Below are 21,267 nucleotides of genomic sequence, written 5' to 3'. Positions count from 1 at the left end.
AAAATAGATTTTAACATCTAGTATCCATGATAAGTAGTTGTTTCTAGATATATCAAGATCATTAAATTCAATATGAAAGGATTTTGACAAAATGAAAATTTATTACTTGAGTCTTCCTAAATTTTGATCAAAGTCTCATACTGATAACGTGTTGTAAAATAAATAAATAAGAAAAAGAAAATAAATATAAAATAAAGAAGTATAAATAAAAGACTCTAATATTAAAGTTTATTAATATTATTATCTCACTATAATAGAAGTAATTCATATATATTTACTAATATTATATATGTTGCCACTTATACTCACGAAAAAAAAGAGAAATTATATTTTATATATATATATATATATATATATATATATATATAAAAAGAATATTTTGTTGTACATGTATTGTGTGACAGCTCCTCACTATTTATACACACAATATTTAATTTTTTAATTTCATTTAAGTTCAATTTAACTCGAAAACTTCATTCATATAATGAATCAAAGTCAAATCATTAATTGAATTAGTATCCACATCCATATTCACATCACAATAAAATATTAAATATCATATTTTACACTTTGAATTGATTTTTTTTTTTTTTAGAGAATTCATTCTCGTAATCACCAAATAGCCAAAAAAGTTAAACGAGGGGGAGGATGACCAATTAGCAAGTATTCCAAATTTCCAATACATTGATTAGAAGTATTGAAAACTTAAATTTTGAGCATAAATTTCCAATGATAAAGAATTGGTCCAATGGTAGCAAGATTGTTGTCACCATAAATCAGACCCATCAATGTTCTCAAATAGTAAGCATTTACTACTTCACTGGTAGTGTCTTCGTCCCTTAATTGACTTTTGCATCACGGAAAAATTATTATAAAAATTAATTTTTAAGTTTTTAATGTTTTTAATGCATTAAAAATATTTAAAAAAAAATTAATTATTATATTTTTAAAGATTTAACTAATTTGTAGTTCTAAAGATAAAGATAAGTTAGTTAAATTTTTTGCATAAATTGAATCAAAACACTTTAGATGGGTATAATTATATTTTTAATCATTTTAAAACAAAAAATATTTTTCAATAACTGTCTTAATAATTTTCCTAAGAAAAATCCATTACGTACGTGTTACTTTTTTGTTTCATGTATTTGCCACCGTCCTTGTCAACTTCTCCAAAATTTTAAGTCATTTTTTGGCCATGCAAGTGGATTGATTATTCAGTATGTCTGAACCAGAGGAGACACGGTTCATGTAATATTTGTCGGCTATGATCGTTTGCTGGCCAATCCAAACCTAACACGGTTTTGAAAAAAATATACATTCCCTGTCCAAAAAAAAAAAAAAAATTCTTTTAATAGGAAAAGAAATTTATTTCCAAAATCGAATCCCATTACAAGAACTTATGATGTACAGATATTGATACGGACACAAGACACGATACGGAATATGTTGACATGTAAATTTTAGAATTTTACATGATACAAAAATACATATGCATATAAAATATAAAATATTTTTTAGATAAATTATAATAATATTTTGATATTTTATTGATATTAAAATATAAATTAAATTTTTTATTAATATTAAAATATAAATTAAAAATTTTAATTATTTTTAATTTCTTATTTTAATTATATCAAGCATTTAAAATATTTTTTGTTTTAATAAATAATAATATATACTATATCTACAATTATTTTAAAAATTTATTTGGACGAGCTTTTATGATTTTTTTGTTATTTTTTAAAAGATTTTTTAAAAAAATAAAAATAATTGTATGTCTGAATTTTTATGTAAAATTATTTATTTATTTATTAATTATATTTAGATATAATAATATAAAAGTATTTTTTATTTTTTTTATTATATAAAAAATATTTTTTAAAAAAAATCTTTCTAAAAAAAATTATATCTTTTTAATTTTTTTAATTTTTCTAATATTTTTATATTTATTATTAAAAGTTTACCAAACACATTTAAAAAAAAATATGTTTTCATTAATTTTTTTTTCTATCAACTTAAATGACATCCAAAAAGAAGCATTTAATTTTCTTTGCTATCCCATTTATGAGACCGATTTATCCTAAAATCTCCACTTTTCATCGCAAGAAATAATTATTTACACTCTTCTTCATTTTCTGCCTCCCAAATTCCAATCTCCCCATTTCACTACTGAATTCACCATTTTTCCTTCGTTTTTGGTCAAGAATTCCTAATCACCATTAAGTTATTATTCTGTCGGGTAATTTTTCTTTTGGACAAGTCTTCGGGTATGTAATAATTTAATTCTTTTTGAATCTAAGAAAATGTTTTGTTGTAATTGATTTTGGGCCTAGCCCTTCTTACAACGATAATTTTTGTCCACATCCTTAAAAGAAGATTAGTGGATCCAGAAAAATAAGTTGGATAATTTCCAAAAAATATCAAAAGGCAGGGTCGGACCTGAAAAAAATTAAAAAAAATTTAGTTTATAAGGAATTTTTATTCTGACTAAAAAGAAATGCTATTAGCCCATCATGGGCATGGTCCAAAAAAAAAAGATTATTGAAATTATTATTTTAAAATTATTACTCACATGAATATATTTTTATATAAAAATAATGACTGCAAATAATTAAATAATTTAATATATTTAAATAAATTGTTTAATATAATAGTGTTAACGTCTTAACTATTATTTTCATTTAAAGACAATCTCTTTACTTTAATGAAAAAAGTAGACATGATTGGTAAAAACCTTGTATTTTAACCACCAGTAACTAATTTATCTTTTTAATTTTTTGGTATTCAACGGGGCTCTAAAAAGCCCAAGAAAAATTACATGCTAATATTAGATTCAGAAACAAAACGAAATATGATGATCTCTCTATTTTCTAAAGGGAAAGTACATACAACCTAATTAATTTGGGTTAGTCGAGTGGTCAGTTCACTCGTCCGCTTACGTAAGTATTGAGAGTTTGAACATCGTTTTGTACATACAGCAATCCATTAGCAGTAAATTTAAAACATAGCAACATTCTTTGGAAATAATAAAATAAAAAAAACCCTAAAATTAGAAGTGCCTTATAGTAGCGAAATGTTGGAATCTAGAAACTCCCAATGCAAACAAAAATGATACTATAATTAACACTAAAATTCAATAATAATCCAATTTACAAAGTATTAAATAAATAATAAACCTAGACATAGGAGAATCCAATTTCTCCTACAGAACCCTACATACAAATAAACACAATACACCCACCAACCGATCCTAATTATTGTGTGACAAGAATCACTAACCAAATTTGTATCACCACAAGAATAACAGATAATTACATACATCAATCATATACCTCCAATTGAACTTAGAATTCATTCAACCCACATCTTGGCCTTACAAAGATTCATGAGATAGTACAAAAGAATCCCAAGACAAGTCAAGAAAGCACTTGCAACAAACACTGCTTTTGTGGCAACACTCATCACATACACCAAAAGCAAAGAAGGTATAAGGCACATTAGGATCAAACCCTTCATTCCCAATGGCACTTCAAAAGGCCTCTTCAATAATGGGAATTTTCTCCTAAGCCAAAGAAACGATGCAAATTCCAACAGCATCCCCAAACTGTACAAGAAATTCACTGTTGATATAATCTCGTTGAAGCTAAAAAATGACATTGCAACTGCTATAATTGTTGACACCAATATCCCCATCCAAGGAGTATTGAATTTCTTTGATCTATCACCAAATATTTTTGGTATGAATCCCAAATCAGCCATACCAAGAAGTTGGTATGCAGCACTGCTAAGTTGTGCCTCAAACAAACCAACAATTGATAAGACAGCACCAATCTCCATCCAAAATTTCAACCATTTCCCAGCAATGATTTCAGCAACATCAGCAAAATATCCACCAGACCAATTCTTCTGGTCAAGTTCCATAGCACCAGTTGCAGCCAACAATGGAATTATGTAACCAAAACAAGTTAACATGCCAGAAAAAAACAAAGCTTTTGGAAATGTTTTGTGGGGTTGATCAACTTCACCAGCTAAAGTACTAGCACTATCCCAAAAGTTAAGATTCCAAAAGATTGTATTAAAGTAAAGTGTCCAATCTTTCTTCACACCCTCTTGGCCAAAACTTAACCATCTACTTGGATCAATCTTGGGCAATGAAATCAAGGACAACAACAAAAAGGGTAACAGAGAAACAACTCCTAGAGCCACCGCAGAGTAACCAACTATGGCCAAGCCAGAGTAGTTCAAAAAAGATAGAAACAAGGTTGATATGAAAATGGAAAGAGTATGAGGGATACCAGAAGATAAAGCTGGGATCATGAGTTTCAGATAGTCTATGCAGAGAACTGGGTATGAAGCCAAGTTTATGACGGCGCTGAAGAATTTCCAGAAGCCCATGAGGGAGCCCCAGAAGGGCCCAAAGGCTTCATTAGCCCATATGACAAAACCACCGTTGCCGGGGAAAGTTGTGGCCAATTCAGCCGTGAGGAGTGCCTCCGGTATGCTCCATATGAAAGGGAACGCCGTGAAGCCCAGTATGGCGAAGATCGGTCCTGCTGCTCCAACCGCCGCTTCTTCGCCGTACGGGCCGCCGGCGACCTCGAAGTATATGAGGAAGATTAGAGGGAGAAGTGCTAGCTTCTTTTGTGGCGGTTTTGGTGTGTTTGTGTCTGGGTTTTGGGTTGAATTCTCCACATCTTCTTCTTCTGTGTGTTCAAGAAGGTGTTGGGAAACAACCATGTTCTTGTGTGTATGTGATTTTTTTCTTGATTGTGGATTGGTGTGGCTTGGAACTCAAGCCTCTAAGAATTTATCATGATTCCAAATCCCATTAGATTCCTGTAAGATACCAACATGATGAGGATAGAAACTGTAATTCATTAATTAATTATGTGCTAATAAAGTGATTTTTTTTAATCATTTGTGGGGTCTATCACCTTAAACAAAACGTTAAAAATAAAAAGTCATTTCTAAGAAATTCTTTCTTAAATAAAGAATTTATTAGTTATTACCTTTTATGATAATTGAAAAATTTAATTGAGTCATTATAATTAATATTAACTATCTCTTTAACTTGAATTTGAATAACCAAATCAATGAGAATAAAACTGTTTCTGCAAATTGCAATAGTTTTCACAGAAATCTTACATTATAATTTCACCTTTTTTCTTTTGAATTGCCCAATTTCTTATTCTCTTTCAGCCACATACAAAAGATAAAAATAAAAGAAAAGATTTAATTGATAAGAAAAATAATGGCATGAAGCAATGTAATTTGGATGCTACCTCTTTTTTTTTTCTTCTTTTTGCATTGATAGGTGATGGCAATTGGAATAATGGCATTATGTTACAATATTGAAAGTGTTCAGAGAAATAGTTAAAATGAGGTGTGGTAAAAGAATGAATTTAGATACTAATTTTCGTAAACGAGTTTGCAATCGATGGAATTTTTTTCTCCTTTCATTTTGATTTTTTTTTTTTTAATCTCTTTTAACCTTTATTTTCAGTTTTTTATTTTTAATTTTTTGTTGGAAAAGATTCGGAAAATTGAGTGGTGTGAGAAATTTGGAAAAATTGCAAAATGAGGCCTTTTGAAAGCTATTGTAATTTGTAGGTTTAATTATTCTGTTAGTTTTTATAATTTTGTAAAATTTTTAATTAGATTTTTATACTTTTTTTAATTGAGTTTTTGTACCAATTTTTTTTAATTAGGTCTTTATACTTTTTTTTTCCTTTTATTTAGGTTTTTATACCAATTTTTTTTAGTTGGGTCCTTATAAAATTAAGCCAATTACTATTAAAAAAGACTTAATTAAAAAAAATTAGTACAAAGACTCAATTAAAAAAAAAATATAGAAACCTAATTGAAAATTTCACGAAATTATAGAAACCAATAGAATAATTAAACCTAATTTGTATAATGAGTTTTACCATGGTTTAATAATTTAGTTCTTTAAATTAAAATTAAAGATATGGTTAAAATTAATTATGATGATAAAATATCAAACTTTTTAATAAATATTAAATAAAATATAAAAAACTAATTCTTTATTTATTTATGAAAAAATTAATTAAAAATTACCTACATACAAAATAAAAAAAAATAAGTCCCTAACTTTATAATTTAAAGACACATAAGTCTTTAGTTAATTAAAAATAGAAAAATATTTTTTTGTAAAATATAAGATATTTAAATTTTTTTGTCTAAAATATATAAAAATAAATAGATCATTTTAAGAAATTTAGATGTTTCGCATTTTAAAAAATAAAAAATTTTATATTAACTTATTTATTTAAAAAATGAAAAAATTAGACTTATTTGTCGCTGTTTCTAAAAAATAATATTAAAATGAAAGTGGAGCATTAAAGTAAGGTTTTGAATGAGAACACGTGGTGTTTTCCTTTGCGTCTATCTCTTTACAAGTTAAAGCTTGCTGAAAGCAAATGAAATAATGTGGTGTTTCTTAACGTGTACTCTGTTCTGTAGTAACTGCTTCCGGAAATGTTGGCCAAGTCATTAATCTAACGCTTCAATTATGTCAAACTTCTTGCGTTTGCATACAATTATGATGCAAAATTCTAATCAAGTCACATTGTTACACTTTTTAATTCTTACTTTATACTTACCACTCTTATTTTTTGATCTTTCACCCAAGCTTTTGAGGAAACATTATGAGAATAATACGTATCTCTAACTCAAGAATTGTCAACTGTTTTGATTAATTATATATTTTTCAACCCGATTGGTGGTTCCGTTTCATTTAACCGTAGAGCGTCGCTCTCAAAAAGTCAATTTTATAAGCTTAATATTTTGATTCATATAGACTTTTTTTTTTCTTTTGCACTAGATTAGGGGTGGCAAAACGGAGAGTCTGTCGGGCCGATTCGCTAAACCCATTAAAAAGGCGGGTCGGTCTAGAATTTGGAACCCACTAAATTTAAAAAATCTGCCAAACCCACACCGCCAAATTGGCGGGTTTTGGCGGGGCGGGACGGGCCGATTCGCCGAGTCAAAGATTTTTATTTTTTTATTTTTTATTAAATAAAAAAGTGATTACTATTATAAAATTAATAATTATAGAATTTTTAAACACTTTTTTTTCATTTTTTATTTTTATTCTTCTTTTAGTTATTAACTTTATTTATTTTATTTTACAATTTCGTATATATGCTCAAATTATGTGACTTGTTTTTTAAAATAAAGATGATTCTATTGACAAATATTATTTTGAACAATTTTATTAAAGTTAAAAATTAAAAAAAATAGTAAAAAAATTATATTATAATTTGACTATTTTTTATTTCTATTTAATTTTTTAATTATTATTTTTTGGTTAATTTTAATATTTCATTTTTTAAAAAAAAAGAGTCAAGCGGGCTAACCTGTCAACCCGCCAATCCGCGTAAAGCGGACTAGCATTTTAAACCCATTTTAGTTAGCGGGACGGGACGGTCTGCCCTTTTATGGGGCGGACCTTGGCGGGACGGGACGGGTTGGGGCGGACCCGCTTTGTCACCCCTACACTAGATGCAATTATATAAGTAAGTAAATACTCAACTTGATTTTTAAGAAATTTTAGATTAGAGTCCTTTTTTTTATAAATTTTTATTTTTCTAAAAACTTTTAAAAATTAATTTTGTAAGATAAATTAATTTTTTTTATCATTTTAAAAGAGACTAATCTATTTTATAGTGATATTTTTTAAGATTTAATTATCTTATAATAAAATTTGTTAGATGTCTTAAAGAAATTAATTTATTTTATAATTATATTTTTTATGGTTTAATTATCTTGTAATAAAATTTGTTAAAAAAAATTTTTTGAAGATAAAAGAATTCAACACACAGTAAAGTGAAACAAAGATTAATATACATATTAAAAACTTATTTGTAAAATATACATATTAAAAATTAATTATAAATAATGAAAATATTAATTTATCCAAAAAATAATTTTCTAAGAATAAAAATTTGTTAATAATCAAAATATCCGATCTAGAAGAAAACTGAATTGTTTACTCAACATATAACTATAACGTTCGTTATACGCTTGATCTAATACCCATCAACAACTTGATTCACTCACATGATAGCAAATTGATTGGATTTCAAATTCAATTTTATTTACATGTGTTTTAAACTTACTTATTTTGTTGTGTATTGCTATGGCATTTAGGAGGAGAAAAAGGGGTAATAATAGCGCTTTGGTTGAGGAATCCTCTACCGTGCTTATAATTGTCCCTTTCTTCTGCCATGTGCTTGTTTTATCCTTCCTCGTGTTTTGTATGCAAAAATTAATGGGGCATCCTATCAACATAAGTGTTTTTGTAATTAAGTTGGTATAAGTTTAGGAATAAAGTCTGAATTCGATTCTTGTCTATTTTTTCAAAAAGATAAACTAATTTTATTGAAAAAAAATGATACTATTCAATTTGTCTTTGATAGTTGTGAGACATGACAATTTTCTATCAATTTCAGCGTTAAAATCTAACGGAATCTATTTACGTGTCACTTAATAATGATGATGTGGTTTTCAAATGTCATGTTAGACATTAGAAGGTTGGATAGGAATCGACTTATCCAATTTTTGTGGAATTAAAACGTTGCTGTTTTGCAAAAAAATTGAAATTATATGATATAATACTTAAGCTTGAACTCTCTCACTCTTTTCCTGAAAATAGGTTGTGAATACTAAAAAATCACGACTTAGAGTGGTGAGCATTTGTCATTCTCCAAACGACAAAGTAGAAGAGATGCAATCGACAAAATTTATTAGTCTCCTTATTTCTCTACTTGTTATCTCTCATTTGATTTATCTCAGCATCGCCTTTGATAAGATGCAGCACAGTTTTCATATCAGATGTAGTCATGTCAAGCCAATACATCCCTTTATACTTTTTGTTAGAAACAAGAGACTAAACTCGAGAAAAGATTTGTGTATTATTGAATGTATTCAAGTTATCTGTTCAAATTGTTTGGAATAATACAATATAGAAGGGTATTTATAGGTACTAAGAAAATCGTAATAATAAAAACATAATATCATATAATAAATATTCAGATATACTAAATAATACTAATTGATCCTAATTGATCCTAATTATATTCTAACATCCCCCCTCAAACTCAAGTGACAACTTGTCACTTGAGTTTGAAACTTATTTAAAATTAACACAACGAAATAAAAAAATGCATAAACTAATAGAACGGATGCAGACAGAACTGTCGGAAAAAAGCGCAGACGGAACTGCCGCTGTCGGAAGGAAGCGCAGATGGAACTGCCGCTGTATGAAGGAACTAGGAAGCGCAGACGGAACTGCCACTCGTCGGAAGAAAGCGCAGACGGAACTGCCGCTTGTAGCGCAGATGGAACTGCCCCTTGTCGGAAGGAAGCGCAGACGGAACTGCCCCTTGTCAGAAGGAAGCGCAGACGGAACTGCCCCTTGTCGGAAGGAAGCGCAAACGGAACTGCTATCTGAAGGAAGTGCAGACGGAACTGCTAGAAAGAAACGCAAACAAGGAAACACAGACGAAACGCAGACGAAACTGCCACGAGAAAACGCAGATGGAACTGCCAGAAAGAAATGCAGACAGAACTGCCACAAGGAAACGCAAACGAAACTGTCACAACAAAACGCAGACGAAACTGTCACGAGAAAATGCAGACGGGACTGCCACGAGAGAACGCAGATGAAACTACCACGAGAGAATGCAGATGAAACTGCCACGATGCAGACGGAATTGCCACGAGAGAACGCAAATAGAATTGCCACGAAAGAACGCAGATGGAACTGCCACGAGAGAACGCAAATGAAACTGTCACGAGAGAACGCAGACGCAACTGCCGAAAGAGAGCAAAAACTATATGATTTCTTCATGAGAATAGGTAAGCAACGGATGACAATGGTGTTTGATCATTCGACTCGAAAAAATACAAGAGAGAGAAAATAGGCTAGTTGGTGAGATGAAAAAAATATCAAAGGAGTGACAAAAGGTAAAGAAAAATGGCATAGAAAAAAAGTGCAAAAACTACAGTGATTTCACCGCAAGAAAAATAACCTATCACTCTTCAAGGAGGATACCATGGCTGTGATACCATGTTAGAAACAAGAGACTAAACTCGAGAAAGGATTTGTGTATTATTGAATGTATTCAAGTTATCTGTTCTAGTTGTTTGGAATAATACAATATAGAAGGGTATTTATAGGTACTAAGAGAATCGTAATAATAAAAACATAATCTCCTATAATAAATATTCAGATATACTAAATAATACTAATTGATCCTAATTATATTCTAACACTTTTCATATCTCAACTCCTTAAATAAAGTATCTAAATCAAAGAAATTAATATAATCTAAATCCATCGACAGATACCCATGCACCTTCCCATTAACATAACACAGTGTTTCCTCTGAATTTCTCTTAAAAGAACCTCCATAGTTAAACACAGGGACTACCACATAATCATCCATTTATTATTATAATAACAATTATACAGAAAAATGAGCTATATGAAAAAAACTTAATTATCAAAATATTTTTTTGTCAGATTAGCACAATTAACTAGAATTCAATTCAGTCACAATTCAACTTAGTGATGCAACAATAGAGAACAATTAAAAAATTCATGCCAACCCTTCAGTTCAACCCAACTTTGTTAAAAACTATGGGTAATAATTAAAAAACAAATAACGGATATAATATGCAACCCTCAAACTCTGGAGAAAAAATAATTCTTTTTAGATAATCCATGTTCCCAACATCCAAGAAAACAAACACAACAGTACAAATTCACCACCTTTTTTAATACCGTAAACCCATTCTTACCTCTGCAGCTTCCAACTTCAACTTCCGTCGACGTAGTCAAAGAATCCGTCACTGATGCCGTCAGTTCTCTCTCCTCGCACTTTGTCAGCAGCACTGTCAGAGGTCCACTCAGCAACACCACCACGTGCATTGTCGCATATTCGCCTTTTGGAGGCAGAAGAGGAAAATATTCTAGGGCTTCCCGTAAATACAGTTTAGGGATTGGGAGGTTATATGGGAAGAAACTCAACGAACCGTTTTTCTAGTTACAAAATAGCAATGTTTTGAACTTTATAATTTGGACGAATTAGTCCCTGTCCATCTTTGACTTGCCACTGTGGCACTTAGCAAACAACTCATTGACACATCATCAGCGATAAGAGACACGTAAGTAGATTCCGTTAGGTTTTGACGCTAGAGATGACGGAAGGACCGCCATATCTCATGTCTACCGGGGACAAGGATCAGGTGGTACATACCACTTTTTTCAACAAGGATTGACTTGTCCTTCGGAGAAAATGGACAATCATCGGATTGGGACTTTCCTCTAAATTTAGCCAAAAAAAGTGTGCATAAATCACTACTTTTTTTGCGCTTTCTGTAGCACAAATTTTTATTGAATAGCACAAAAATTTATTGATATAGCACAAATTTTTTAAGTATAATAACACAAAAGTTTGCACATAATACAAACTTAGCGATATAATATACAAATTTTTGCAAATAGCATACAAATTTTTGCTGCGAATGTATTTTATTAGTTGAGTGAGTCAATATTCTGGGTATGTAGTCATTCAAAAATTTCTGTTATGCACCAAGATTTTTGTGCTGTATACCAAAATTTGTGTTCTGCGTATTTCATTGGTACAATATACAGATTTTTGCATATAACACATAAATAGTTGCATATAGCACACAAATTTTTGTACATAACAGAAAATTTTGCTACAAATATATTTTGTTAGTTGGGTGAGATTTTAGATATGTAATCATTTAAAAAATTTTGTACTGTACATCAAAATTTACGTATTGTATCTATTTAGTGGATATACAAATTTTTATATACTTTGATTTTCTAAATATTTATAAAAAAAAAGATAAAAGCGACGAAAACGATGATAATGATAATTAAAGAGGATGAGCAGAAAAAAGAGAAGAAATTAAACAATAATTACAACAAAATAACGGTAGTGACAACAATAATAATGTTAAAGTAAGAAGTGCGTAAAAAAAATGATAACCGCGACAATAACAAAAGGAGAAGAGGAGGAAAAAAAGTATTTGCAAAAAAAGAAACACGCAAAAACTTGATTAAAAATTTGTTTTAAAAATTTATTTGAATGCCTAATATTTTTCAAATCGAGTCATTGTCCTCAGAGGCATGGAAGAGATAGAGAATTTGTATTTAATCATATAGGGACTTGAAAAATATTGACACAGTGTTGAAATAAATTGTTTTGTTAATCTAAATCATCTATATTGAATTACAAAAAATATATATCATAGTGAAGATGTGTATTTTTATTTATAAAAATTAAAAATTAATGAAAGAGTTATGTCAGTCTTCCTTAACCAAAATCTTCTATATCTCTAATAGAGTGGTTGAATTGCAATTTTTTTGATGGAAAAAGAGTTGCTGAGGCGGTTTTAGTATGTTGGGGACCGAAACCCTGAAGTCACTATTTATATTTGAGCATGTCACTCATTAAATTTTAAAGTCTCAATAAAAATAGTATCTAAAGTCCAAAAAATAATATCTAGTTTTATTTTTATTTAATTCCAAATTAAAAGTATTATGATTTATTTAATTTAGTATTTATAACAATAAACAAGATCATCATTATATAAGTCATTTAATTTAAAATAACATAATTTATAATTATAATTAATATATATTACTCATAAATAAATTAAAAAATTAAATAATTTCCTAACACACCATCGATAGAGAATTAAACAAAGTTGTGGGTGCTTAAAAAAAATTAAAAAAAAAAGGGTAGGATAAACCCAATTAATTTTGTCTAGAGGAACTCTGTTGTTTGAATTTAAGAAAGTTTGAAAAACGGACTCAATCGTTAAACACACACTAACATCACATTTGGTTATAATAAGGCGTTGTATATAATTTTATTAACTACTTATGTAACAAAAAAAAAAAAAGTCATATATAGCACGTACATTTTATTATTTGATTTGTCAAGAAGAGGTTTGACATTTGAATATTGAATCAGCATTCATAGGTAGACTTTCGTTTACCACAAAAGGCAGAGACTTGAATCACTTTAAGAAAATTAAAGGGTAACCACTTATCCTTTTCAAACGCGTCACTCACCACCACTTTGATGTATATTATGTTTATGGATAAGTTAATTATATGACAATGGAATATTTTTTCGCAGAAATAGCGAGTTTAAAATGTATAACATCAAATGATTGGGTTGGCCATCTAATTAATCCTGGTCCATCCTAATCCTACCACGTACTTACCCATTTTGTATTTTCCCAATTTGAACAATTTCGTAGCACATCAAACTCAAAAGAGAACCATTACATATATATCTGCCGTCACGGTATTAAATAGTTATCATTATTAAATCAATTTTTCATATAATTATGATATAGGCTGTATTGACAGAATTATGGTTAACACAAAAATGATGGGAGATATTTTCAGAGACTCAATTGAAAGGAGGACTTAGGGACTTGTTTGATTATTATTCTCTGATAATAGAAAATATAAGGATGTGTGGAGGTCCAAGACCATTTAAAAGTCTTGATTCATGGTTTATTCATAGTGGATTCTTGCAAATGGTGAAAGAAAAATGAAGGAGTTTAGAGGATGTTTAATTTATTAATAAGTTGAAGGCTTTGACGGGTCCGTTCAGTAGGTGACATAAGAAAAAATTTGGTAATATTGATAAGAAGATAAAGCAGTTTGAGGATGAAATAAAAAAAAGTTGATGACAAAGTTAGTGATGGAGTATATGATGGGATTATAGAAGCAAGAAGAAAGGTGTTAGTGAGATGTTGCAAGAGATGATATATCAAGAAGGAGATACATTGAAAACAAATATCGCGATTTCGTCATGCAAAAGAGATGGACAAGAACACTAAATTATTTCATAGCATTGCTTCAGCTAGATGCAGAAATAACAGAATTGATGCACTGGTAATAAATGGTAGGATGGTAAGAAATCAGGCAAAGATCAAGATTGTAATTAGGGATTTTTACAAGAGCTTATATCATCAGTAAGTTTCTCCTAGAATTGGTTTCCGTAATAGACTGGTCAGTCGGATCAGTGAGGAAGAGTCTATATCTCTGGAGGTGTTGCCATCAATTGAAGAAGTGAAGGAGACAGTATGAAACTGCGAGTCAACTAAGGCACCGGGTAGTGATGGTTACAATATGAATTTCATCCAGAAGTGTTGGGAAGAAATCGGGGGTGAGTTAACTGCAGCTATGATGAGTTTCTTTGAGACAGCTAAGCTACCAAATGATTCAAATGTTACCTGGGTGGCTCTGGCACCAAAATTTGTTGGAGCAAAGGAGATTAAAGACTTGCAGCCGATTAGTATGGTTGGTTGTGTATATAAGGTGATATCTAAAGTGTTGTCTAGGAGGTTGAGAAGGGTAATGCCAGGATTAGTCGGGGAGACGCAGAGTGCTTTTGTGAAAGGTAGGAAAATATATGATGAGGCCCTAATAGCCTGTGAGACTATTCAGTGGCTAAAGTTGAGAAAGAAAACGTCTGCCATCATTAAGCTAGATTTCCAAAAAACTTATGATAGAGTTAAATGGAGTTTTGTAGATATTGTTTTAGCTAAGATGGAGTATGGTCAGAGATGGAGAGAGTGGATTAGGAAACTTGTAGTTATTGCATCAATGTCACTACTGATTAATGGGTCACCAACCAAGTAATTTAGGATGGAAAGGGGTTTGAGGCAAGGAGATCATTTATCTCCATTTCTCTTTGTTCTTGTTGTTGATGTTTTACACAGGATGATAGGAGAGACAATTCAGAATGGGCGCATTTTCCCATTACTGGTAGGGAGAGATAATATAGAGTTGTCTCATCTCCAATTCATAGATGACACTATATTATTTTTCCCCCTGAAGAGGAAACTGTGTGAAACTATAGGAGGCTCCTCCGATGCTTTGAATTGATGTCTGGGTTAAGTATCAACTTTGAGAAGTCTAGCTTGATTCCGTTTAATTGTGAGCCAGACTGGGTACAACGGATGTGCGGTGTTTTGGGGTGCAAGGTGGCAATACTACCTGTGAAGTACCTTGGTATCAATCTAGTGGTGAATCCGCAGCTTGTAAAAATATCGAAACCAGTGATTGATAAGGTTGAAGAGAAGCTTAGCCTGTGAAAAGCGAAGGTGTTAAATAAAACTGGTAAATTGATTCTTATAAAATCTATTCTTAATAGCTTGCCAGTTTATTATCTTAACTTGTATAAGATGTTGAAAACGGTTGCAGAAAAGTTAATTAATTGACAAAGAAGATTTCTTTGGGGAAAGGAGGATGGTAAACCTGGAATCGCTTAAATTAAATGGGAAGTAGTACAGGCACCTAAGAAGTTAGGAGGTTTGGGGGTGGGTGATGCAGTAGTTTAAAATATGGCGCTTCTGTTTAAATGGTGGTGGAGATTTTCTAAGAAAAATTGTTTGCTTTGGAAAAAATTGGTGTGTTCGTGTAATAACATGGATCTGAATCGAATGCTATGCACTTAAATGCTCCCTACTAGAGGTGGTCCTTAGAAGAATATTTGTCAAACGCAGATAAAAAAGCAACATGTAAAAAAGAAGATGATTATGGTTTGTATATGGAATTAGGAAATAGGAGGATGATTAGATTTTGGGAAGATAATTGGTTACATTGTGGTATTCTAAAGCCTTCCTTTCCAAGGCTCTTCTCAATTTCAAACCAAAAAGGATTCACTATACGGAACTGTGAATTTTGGGATGGGTTAGAGTGAGTGTGAAACTTTCAATGGATAAGACATCTATATCAATGGAAATTAGAGTTACTAAACCAACTCCATGGTGTTTTACAAGAGGCCAAATTGACAATAGGAAGAGAAGATACAATTGTATGAAAATTTGATAAAAATGGACTGTTTACTACTAACTCATTTGTGCAGGTATTGCAGGAAGAAAGGTTACCGGAGGATATATCAAGCTATAGTTTCACTAAAATTATTTGGAAGAGACTGGTTCCACCTCGAGTTAAAGTTTTTACTTGGTTTGTATTAATTGGTAGAGAAAATACTAAAGATAGGCTAAGTAGGTTTGGTGTAATTGAATATAGTGACAATTTGTGTGTGCTATGTTGTAAGGACATAGAGAATGTATACCATTTGTTTGTTGCTTGTGAGTTTTCGTGGCAGCTGTGGTGTGCTTCGGCTTGTGATGGTGGTCGTTCATGGACTATCCCAGGTACGATAAAGGAACATTTTGAAAGTTAGACAGGGATAATAATGAGAAAGAATTATAGGAAGAAGTGGTGGATAAGTTTCTTTGCTTTTGTTTGAAATATCTGGTGGAAAAGAAATCAAAAGACCTTTCAGAATAAGGCGTTCGAAGTTGCTGATGTTGTTCAACATTCATTTAAAAGCTACAGAGAATAGAGTTGTGTAAATTCTTTTAAGGGTTAAGTACTGAAATCGTCCCTAAGGTTTGGGGTAAAAATCAAAATTGTCCCCAACCTTTTTTGTTATTAAAATCATCCTCAACGTTACAAAACGTTATAAAATCGTTCTTTTCCACTTCAATTTTATTTTTTTACCATATTACCCTTCATTATTAATAAAAATAATTAAAAATAATATTAAAAAATTAAAACAAACTCACCCCCACCCCCCGCCACCCCAAACCCCTCTCAACCCTCCCCCTCTCGTAACTCCCTCACTCACCCTCCCGTAACAACCTCAGCCCACTCCCTTACCCCCACCCCTCATCCCTCAACCCCAACCTCTCATCCCTCACCCCTCATCCCACTCCCGACTCCCGACTCCCGTAACTCCCTCACCCCCTCACCCCCTCACCCTCCCGTAACCCCGTCACCCCACTCCGGTAACCCCCATCCCCTTCCTGATACCCCTCTCTTCAAAATTCCAACCCCAATTTCAACTTCAATTTTTCTTCTCGCTGCTGCCGCTGCCGCCGTCGCGTGGTCATCGGGAGGGGGGACCCCGTCGGTGCTGCTTCTTCTTCCTGTGACTGCCTCTGCTTCTTCTTCTGCTCTGCTTGAACTTTTGCTTCTGCTTGAATTTCTGCTTCTTCTTGAACTTTTGCTTCTGCTTGAGTTTATGCTTCTTCTTCTGTGATTTTTTTATTTTTTTAATTTCTATTGTTTTGTTGTTTTTGGATCTGAAAACTGAAATTGTAGTTGATGATTATTGAATTATTGTTTATTGAAATTGCTGTGATTATTGAAATTGTTATGCTTCTTCTACCTCTGATTTTTTTTGTTGATTTATTTTGTTTTGTGAATGTTGCTGTTAATTTGTTTTGTTATCAGTAATGAATGGCTATGGTGGCAGTGGTGATGGTGGTGAGAAAAGGGAGAGGGAGTGGGGTGAGGGGGTGAAGGAGTTACGGGAGTCGGGAGTGGGGTGAGGGGTGAGAGAGTGGGTTGAGGGGGTTACGGGAGAGTGAGTGAAGGAGTGAGGGAGTTACGGGAGGGTTGAGGGTTGAGAGGGGTTTTGGGGGGTTGGGGAAGTTTGTTTTAATTTTTTTAATATTATTTTTAATTATTTTTATTAATAATGAAGGGTAATATGATAAAAAAAAATAAAATTGAGGTGGAAAAGGACGATTTTATAACGTTTTGTAACGTTGAGAATAATTTGAGATAATACTTAATTTGGTCCCTGAACTTACACGAGAGTCTCAATTTAGTCCGTCAAGTTTCAATTGCCTCTATTTAGTCTCCAAACTTTGTGAACATAACTCATGTTAGTCCTTGAAACAATTTTCAACGTACAAACGTTATCGGAACACTGCCATGACAGTTGGATGCCACACTAAACTTTGTAAAATGATGTCGTTTTAGTTTTGGCACTCAAATAACCCAAAAACAACATCCTAAATGGTGTTTATTAAAATTTTACCTAACAAAATAAGTAATACGATGCCATTTTTAAGCTATTTAAATGTTGAAACTAAAACTGCATCGTTTTACAAGTTTTAACGTGACATGTGATAGTCTACAACAACGCTCTATTAACGTTTTTATACTAAAAATGGTCTCAGGGACTAATATGAGGCACATTTATAAACTTCACGGACTAAATAGAGGCAATTGAAACCTCAGGGACTAAATTGAGACTCGCGTGTAAGTTCAGGGACCAAATTGAGTATTATCTCGAATAATTTTAATAACAAAAAAAAGTCGGAAACGATTTTAATTTTCATCCCAGACCTTAAAAACGATTTTAGTACTTAACCCTTTTTTTAATTATTAATGATAATGTCGGAGATGACAAAAAAATAAAAAATATTAACAGATTTTTATTCTGATTTTTTTTATTCTATCTTCTTGTGTTGAGTTTTATGTTTTAAAAAAAAAAAAACTATGATACAGACACTTCTCAAGTGCTCGTTAAATTACGATTATTTTTACCGAGCCAAGTAGTAAATGGACTAAATTCTTCTATAGAATATTTATATAGAAAATGTGTCTCTCATCCCTACTTTAATGTATTGTGAATTTGTGATGCCCAAATTAATCAGCTCATAGTTAGATAAGTAGTCAAATTTAAAACGTTCCAAATCTAAAAATTTTGAATCTCTGTCTTGTCGTGTCGTTGTTATGGACTTATGGGTCATCATCTATGGCCACCTACAAAGGCCAAAATAGAAGAAATTTCTAATTTTGTAAAAGAAACAAGAATATTGGTAACCATTTATCTTTTCCAAAAATATATTTGATTTTTTTTTTTAAATTATTAGCAAAATTACAATGTAAAAATGCTTTTGGGTGAGTATAAATCTGCTATATTATTTTTAGTACGAAAGTAGTGGATGACGTATGGGGCCGACTATTTTTATCATACATATATAAATTCAAAATTACTCTTTAGATTGTATGTAAGAAATTAGGGTTTGTTTTTTTGTTTTTTTACTTTTAAAACGTTTAGTTTTGTAAAAGAATAATTAAAAATGCGTTTGCCGGGAGTCGAACCCGGGTCTATTGCTTGGAAGGCAATTATCCTAACCGTTGGACTACAAACGCTTCTTGTTAGTGGCTTTTCCACTAATATATATTTTAATATTTAACCACTATTTGCTTTATTGAACGCCGCTGGTCCACACTGCAATTCCTGTGTGTGGGGTGAAGCCATCAGCCATGGTGGGTAATCCGTTATGTTTTGAGGCACCGAGGTTAAGATGCGATTTAGTATCATCATAGTTAGTTTTTTATATTAAAATTTTAGTTTTTTTAATATTTTTTAAAACATAAAAACACAAAATTAAAATTTATTAAAATGGATATTGAAATTTAAATAACACTTTCTACCCAAAATATTTTCATTCTAATTAATTAATTTCAATCTTATTTTTTCTACAAATCAAATTAGGTCTCAATTTTTATTTTCTGCTCATCTTCTCGTACCTTGTAGCAGTATCAAAGAAACTCTAATTGCAGCCACTGCTCCATCACCATTGCTAGTACTACTACCTCATTGTTGCCGTCATAGCCACCATGAGGTAGACGAGTCGTCGTCGCACAGCAATTGCGTTCTCATATTTTCAGACACAGGATCTTGAAGACACCAGCTGCATCTTCTGCGGCTAGAAACACAACATCATCTTCACTGTCGTAGCTACGGTGAGCTAGGTAAGTCGCCATTATGCGTGCATCTTCGTAGCCACTAGTGTTCTCATTTTTTCATCTTTTCACACACAAGACCAACATCGAAGACTTCAGCTACATCCTCTTTCCTCTCGCCATTGCTAGGACAACCAACTCCTCGTCGTCGTTAGCTTTCCACCATGATATAGGTTAGTTGCCTTGTTCTAAATGTGTCTCTTGATGTGCCTATTTTTTATTGCACAATCTAATTTATGTTGTGATTGCATAATATATGACTTATTTGTTTTCAGTACTTATTATAACATATTTTTAGTCAGGCTCTTAAAAAAATTAGGAAGGTTGGGAGTGGGAGATGTTATGATTCGCAATACAGTTCTTCTATTTAAGTGGTGGTGACGATTCTCTAAAGAAGAATGTCTGTTGTGTAAGAATGTGGTCTGATCATGTAATAAATTCAATCCAAATGAACTTCTGTCCTCTCAAGAATTACTTAATTGGGGAGTCTGTAGAAGGATATTTGTCAGTTACAGTTCAAGAATCAAGAAGTTAGGCAGAAGATGATTACTGGACTGTCTATGGAAGTGGGTGATGGGAGGTAAATTCGTTTTTGAGAGAATGTTTGGATTCAGGGAGGTTCTTTGAAAGATCATTTTTCAAGACTCTTCTCAGTCTCAAACCAAAGAGGATCAGTGATAGAGGATTGTAGGTTTTGGGATGAAATAGTTTGGATATGGAACTTTCAATGGAGGCATGAACCATTCCAATGGGAGTTGGATCTAGTCAACTAACTTCACCATACCTTGAGGATAGTCAAACTTGCATATGGTAGAGAGGATAGGATTGTGTGGAAGTATGATAAACAAGGTGTTTTTTCTACTAACTTATTTGTGCAAGTGTTGCAAACGGAAATGGTTCCGAAGGATATATCAAACTACAGCTTTACTAGGATAATTTGAAAAGGGCTTGTTCCACCTAGAGTGGAGTTGTTTGTATGGTTTGTATTGTCTGACAGGGTCAATACGAAGGAGAGGCTGTGTCGGTTTGGAGTTATTTACCAAGAAGATTCTTTATGCGTGTTATGTAATAGAGGTAGCGTTGAATATGGTCACCATTAGTTTCTTGGGTGTAGCTTTTCTTAGTAGGTATGGTGTTCTTGGATCTCATATGTTGGAATGCAAACGGTTTGTCCGGATACGGTGAAAGAGCATTTCCAAAGTTGGACTGATATATCAAATAGGAAGGAGAAATACAAGAGATGGATGGTGTGTTATTGTGCGATCATTTGGAACATATGGTTGGAACGAAATCGGAGGATCTTTCAGAATAAAGGAAAAGGGTTTGAGGAGATTATCAACTTATCTTTCCTGAGCTATAAGGAATGGTTAGGTGCGAATCCCTTTTGTTGTTGATGGCATTACCGAAGATAATAAGGGTATATTTACGTTTATTTCGCTTGTTGTTCATTTGGTTGTTTGGTTTTCTAAGTTGTTGACATCTGTGCTTCACTTTTGTGTTGAACTTTTCTTAAAATAAAAAAAACTTTGTATGATACTAATTTTTTATTGATTTGTGCTCTATCAATACCAATTTTTGAATTTGATAACTTTGAGTATCATACTAACTTTGTCCTGATT

General features: G+C 31.8%; 1 protein-coding gene and 1 non-coding gene across 2 annotated transcripts; both read right to left on the bottom strand.

Moving 5' to 3' along the window:
- Positions 1–3,102: 3,102 nt before the first annotated feature.
- On the bottom strand, positions 3,103–4,849 carry LOC130970202 (probable polyamine transporter At3g13620). The gene has a single exon (XM_057896198.1). The coding sequence runs from the start codon at positions 4,738–4,740 to the stop codon at positions 3,355–3,357; it is 1,386 nt and encodes a 461-aa protein (XP_057752181.1). The 5' UTR covers positions 4,741–4,849; the 3' UTR covers positions 3,103–3,354.
- Positions 4,850–18,979: 14,130 nt separating this feature from the next.
- On the bottom strand, positions 18,980–19,051 carry TRNAG-UCC (transfer RNA glycine (anticodon UCC)). The gene has a single exon. It is a non-coding gene; the product is annotated as a tRNA-Gly (tRNA).
- Positions 19,052–21,267: the final 2,216 nt, after the last annotated feature.

The sequence above is a fragment of the Arachis stenosperma genome, chromosome 3, assembly GCF_014773155.1.
Source record: "Arachis stenosperma cultivar V10309 chromosome 3, arast.V10309.gnm1.PFL2, whole genome shotgun sequence".
Classification (NCBI taxonomy): domain Eukaryota; kingdom Viridiplantae; phylum Streptophyta; class Magnoliopsida; order Fabales; family Fabaceae; genus Arachis; species Arachis stenosperma.
The sequence above is the reverse complement of the archived record's forward strand: the minus strand, read 5'-3'. Positions and strand labels throughout refer to the sequence as shown.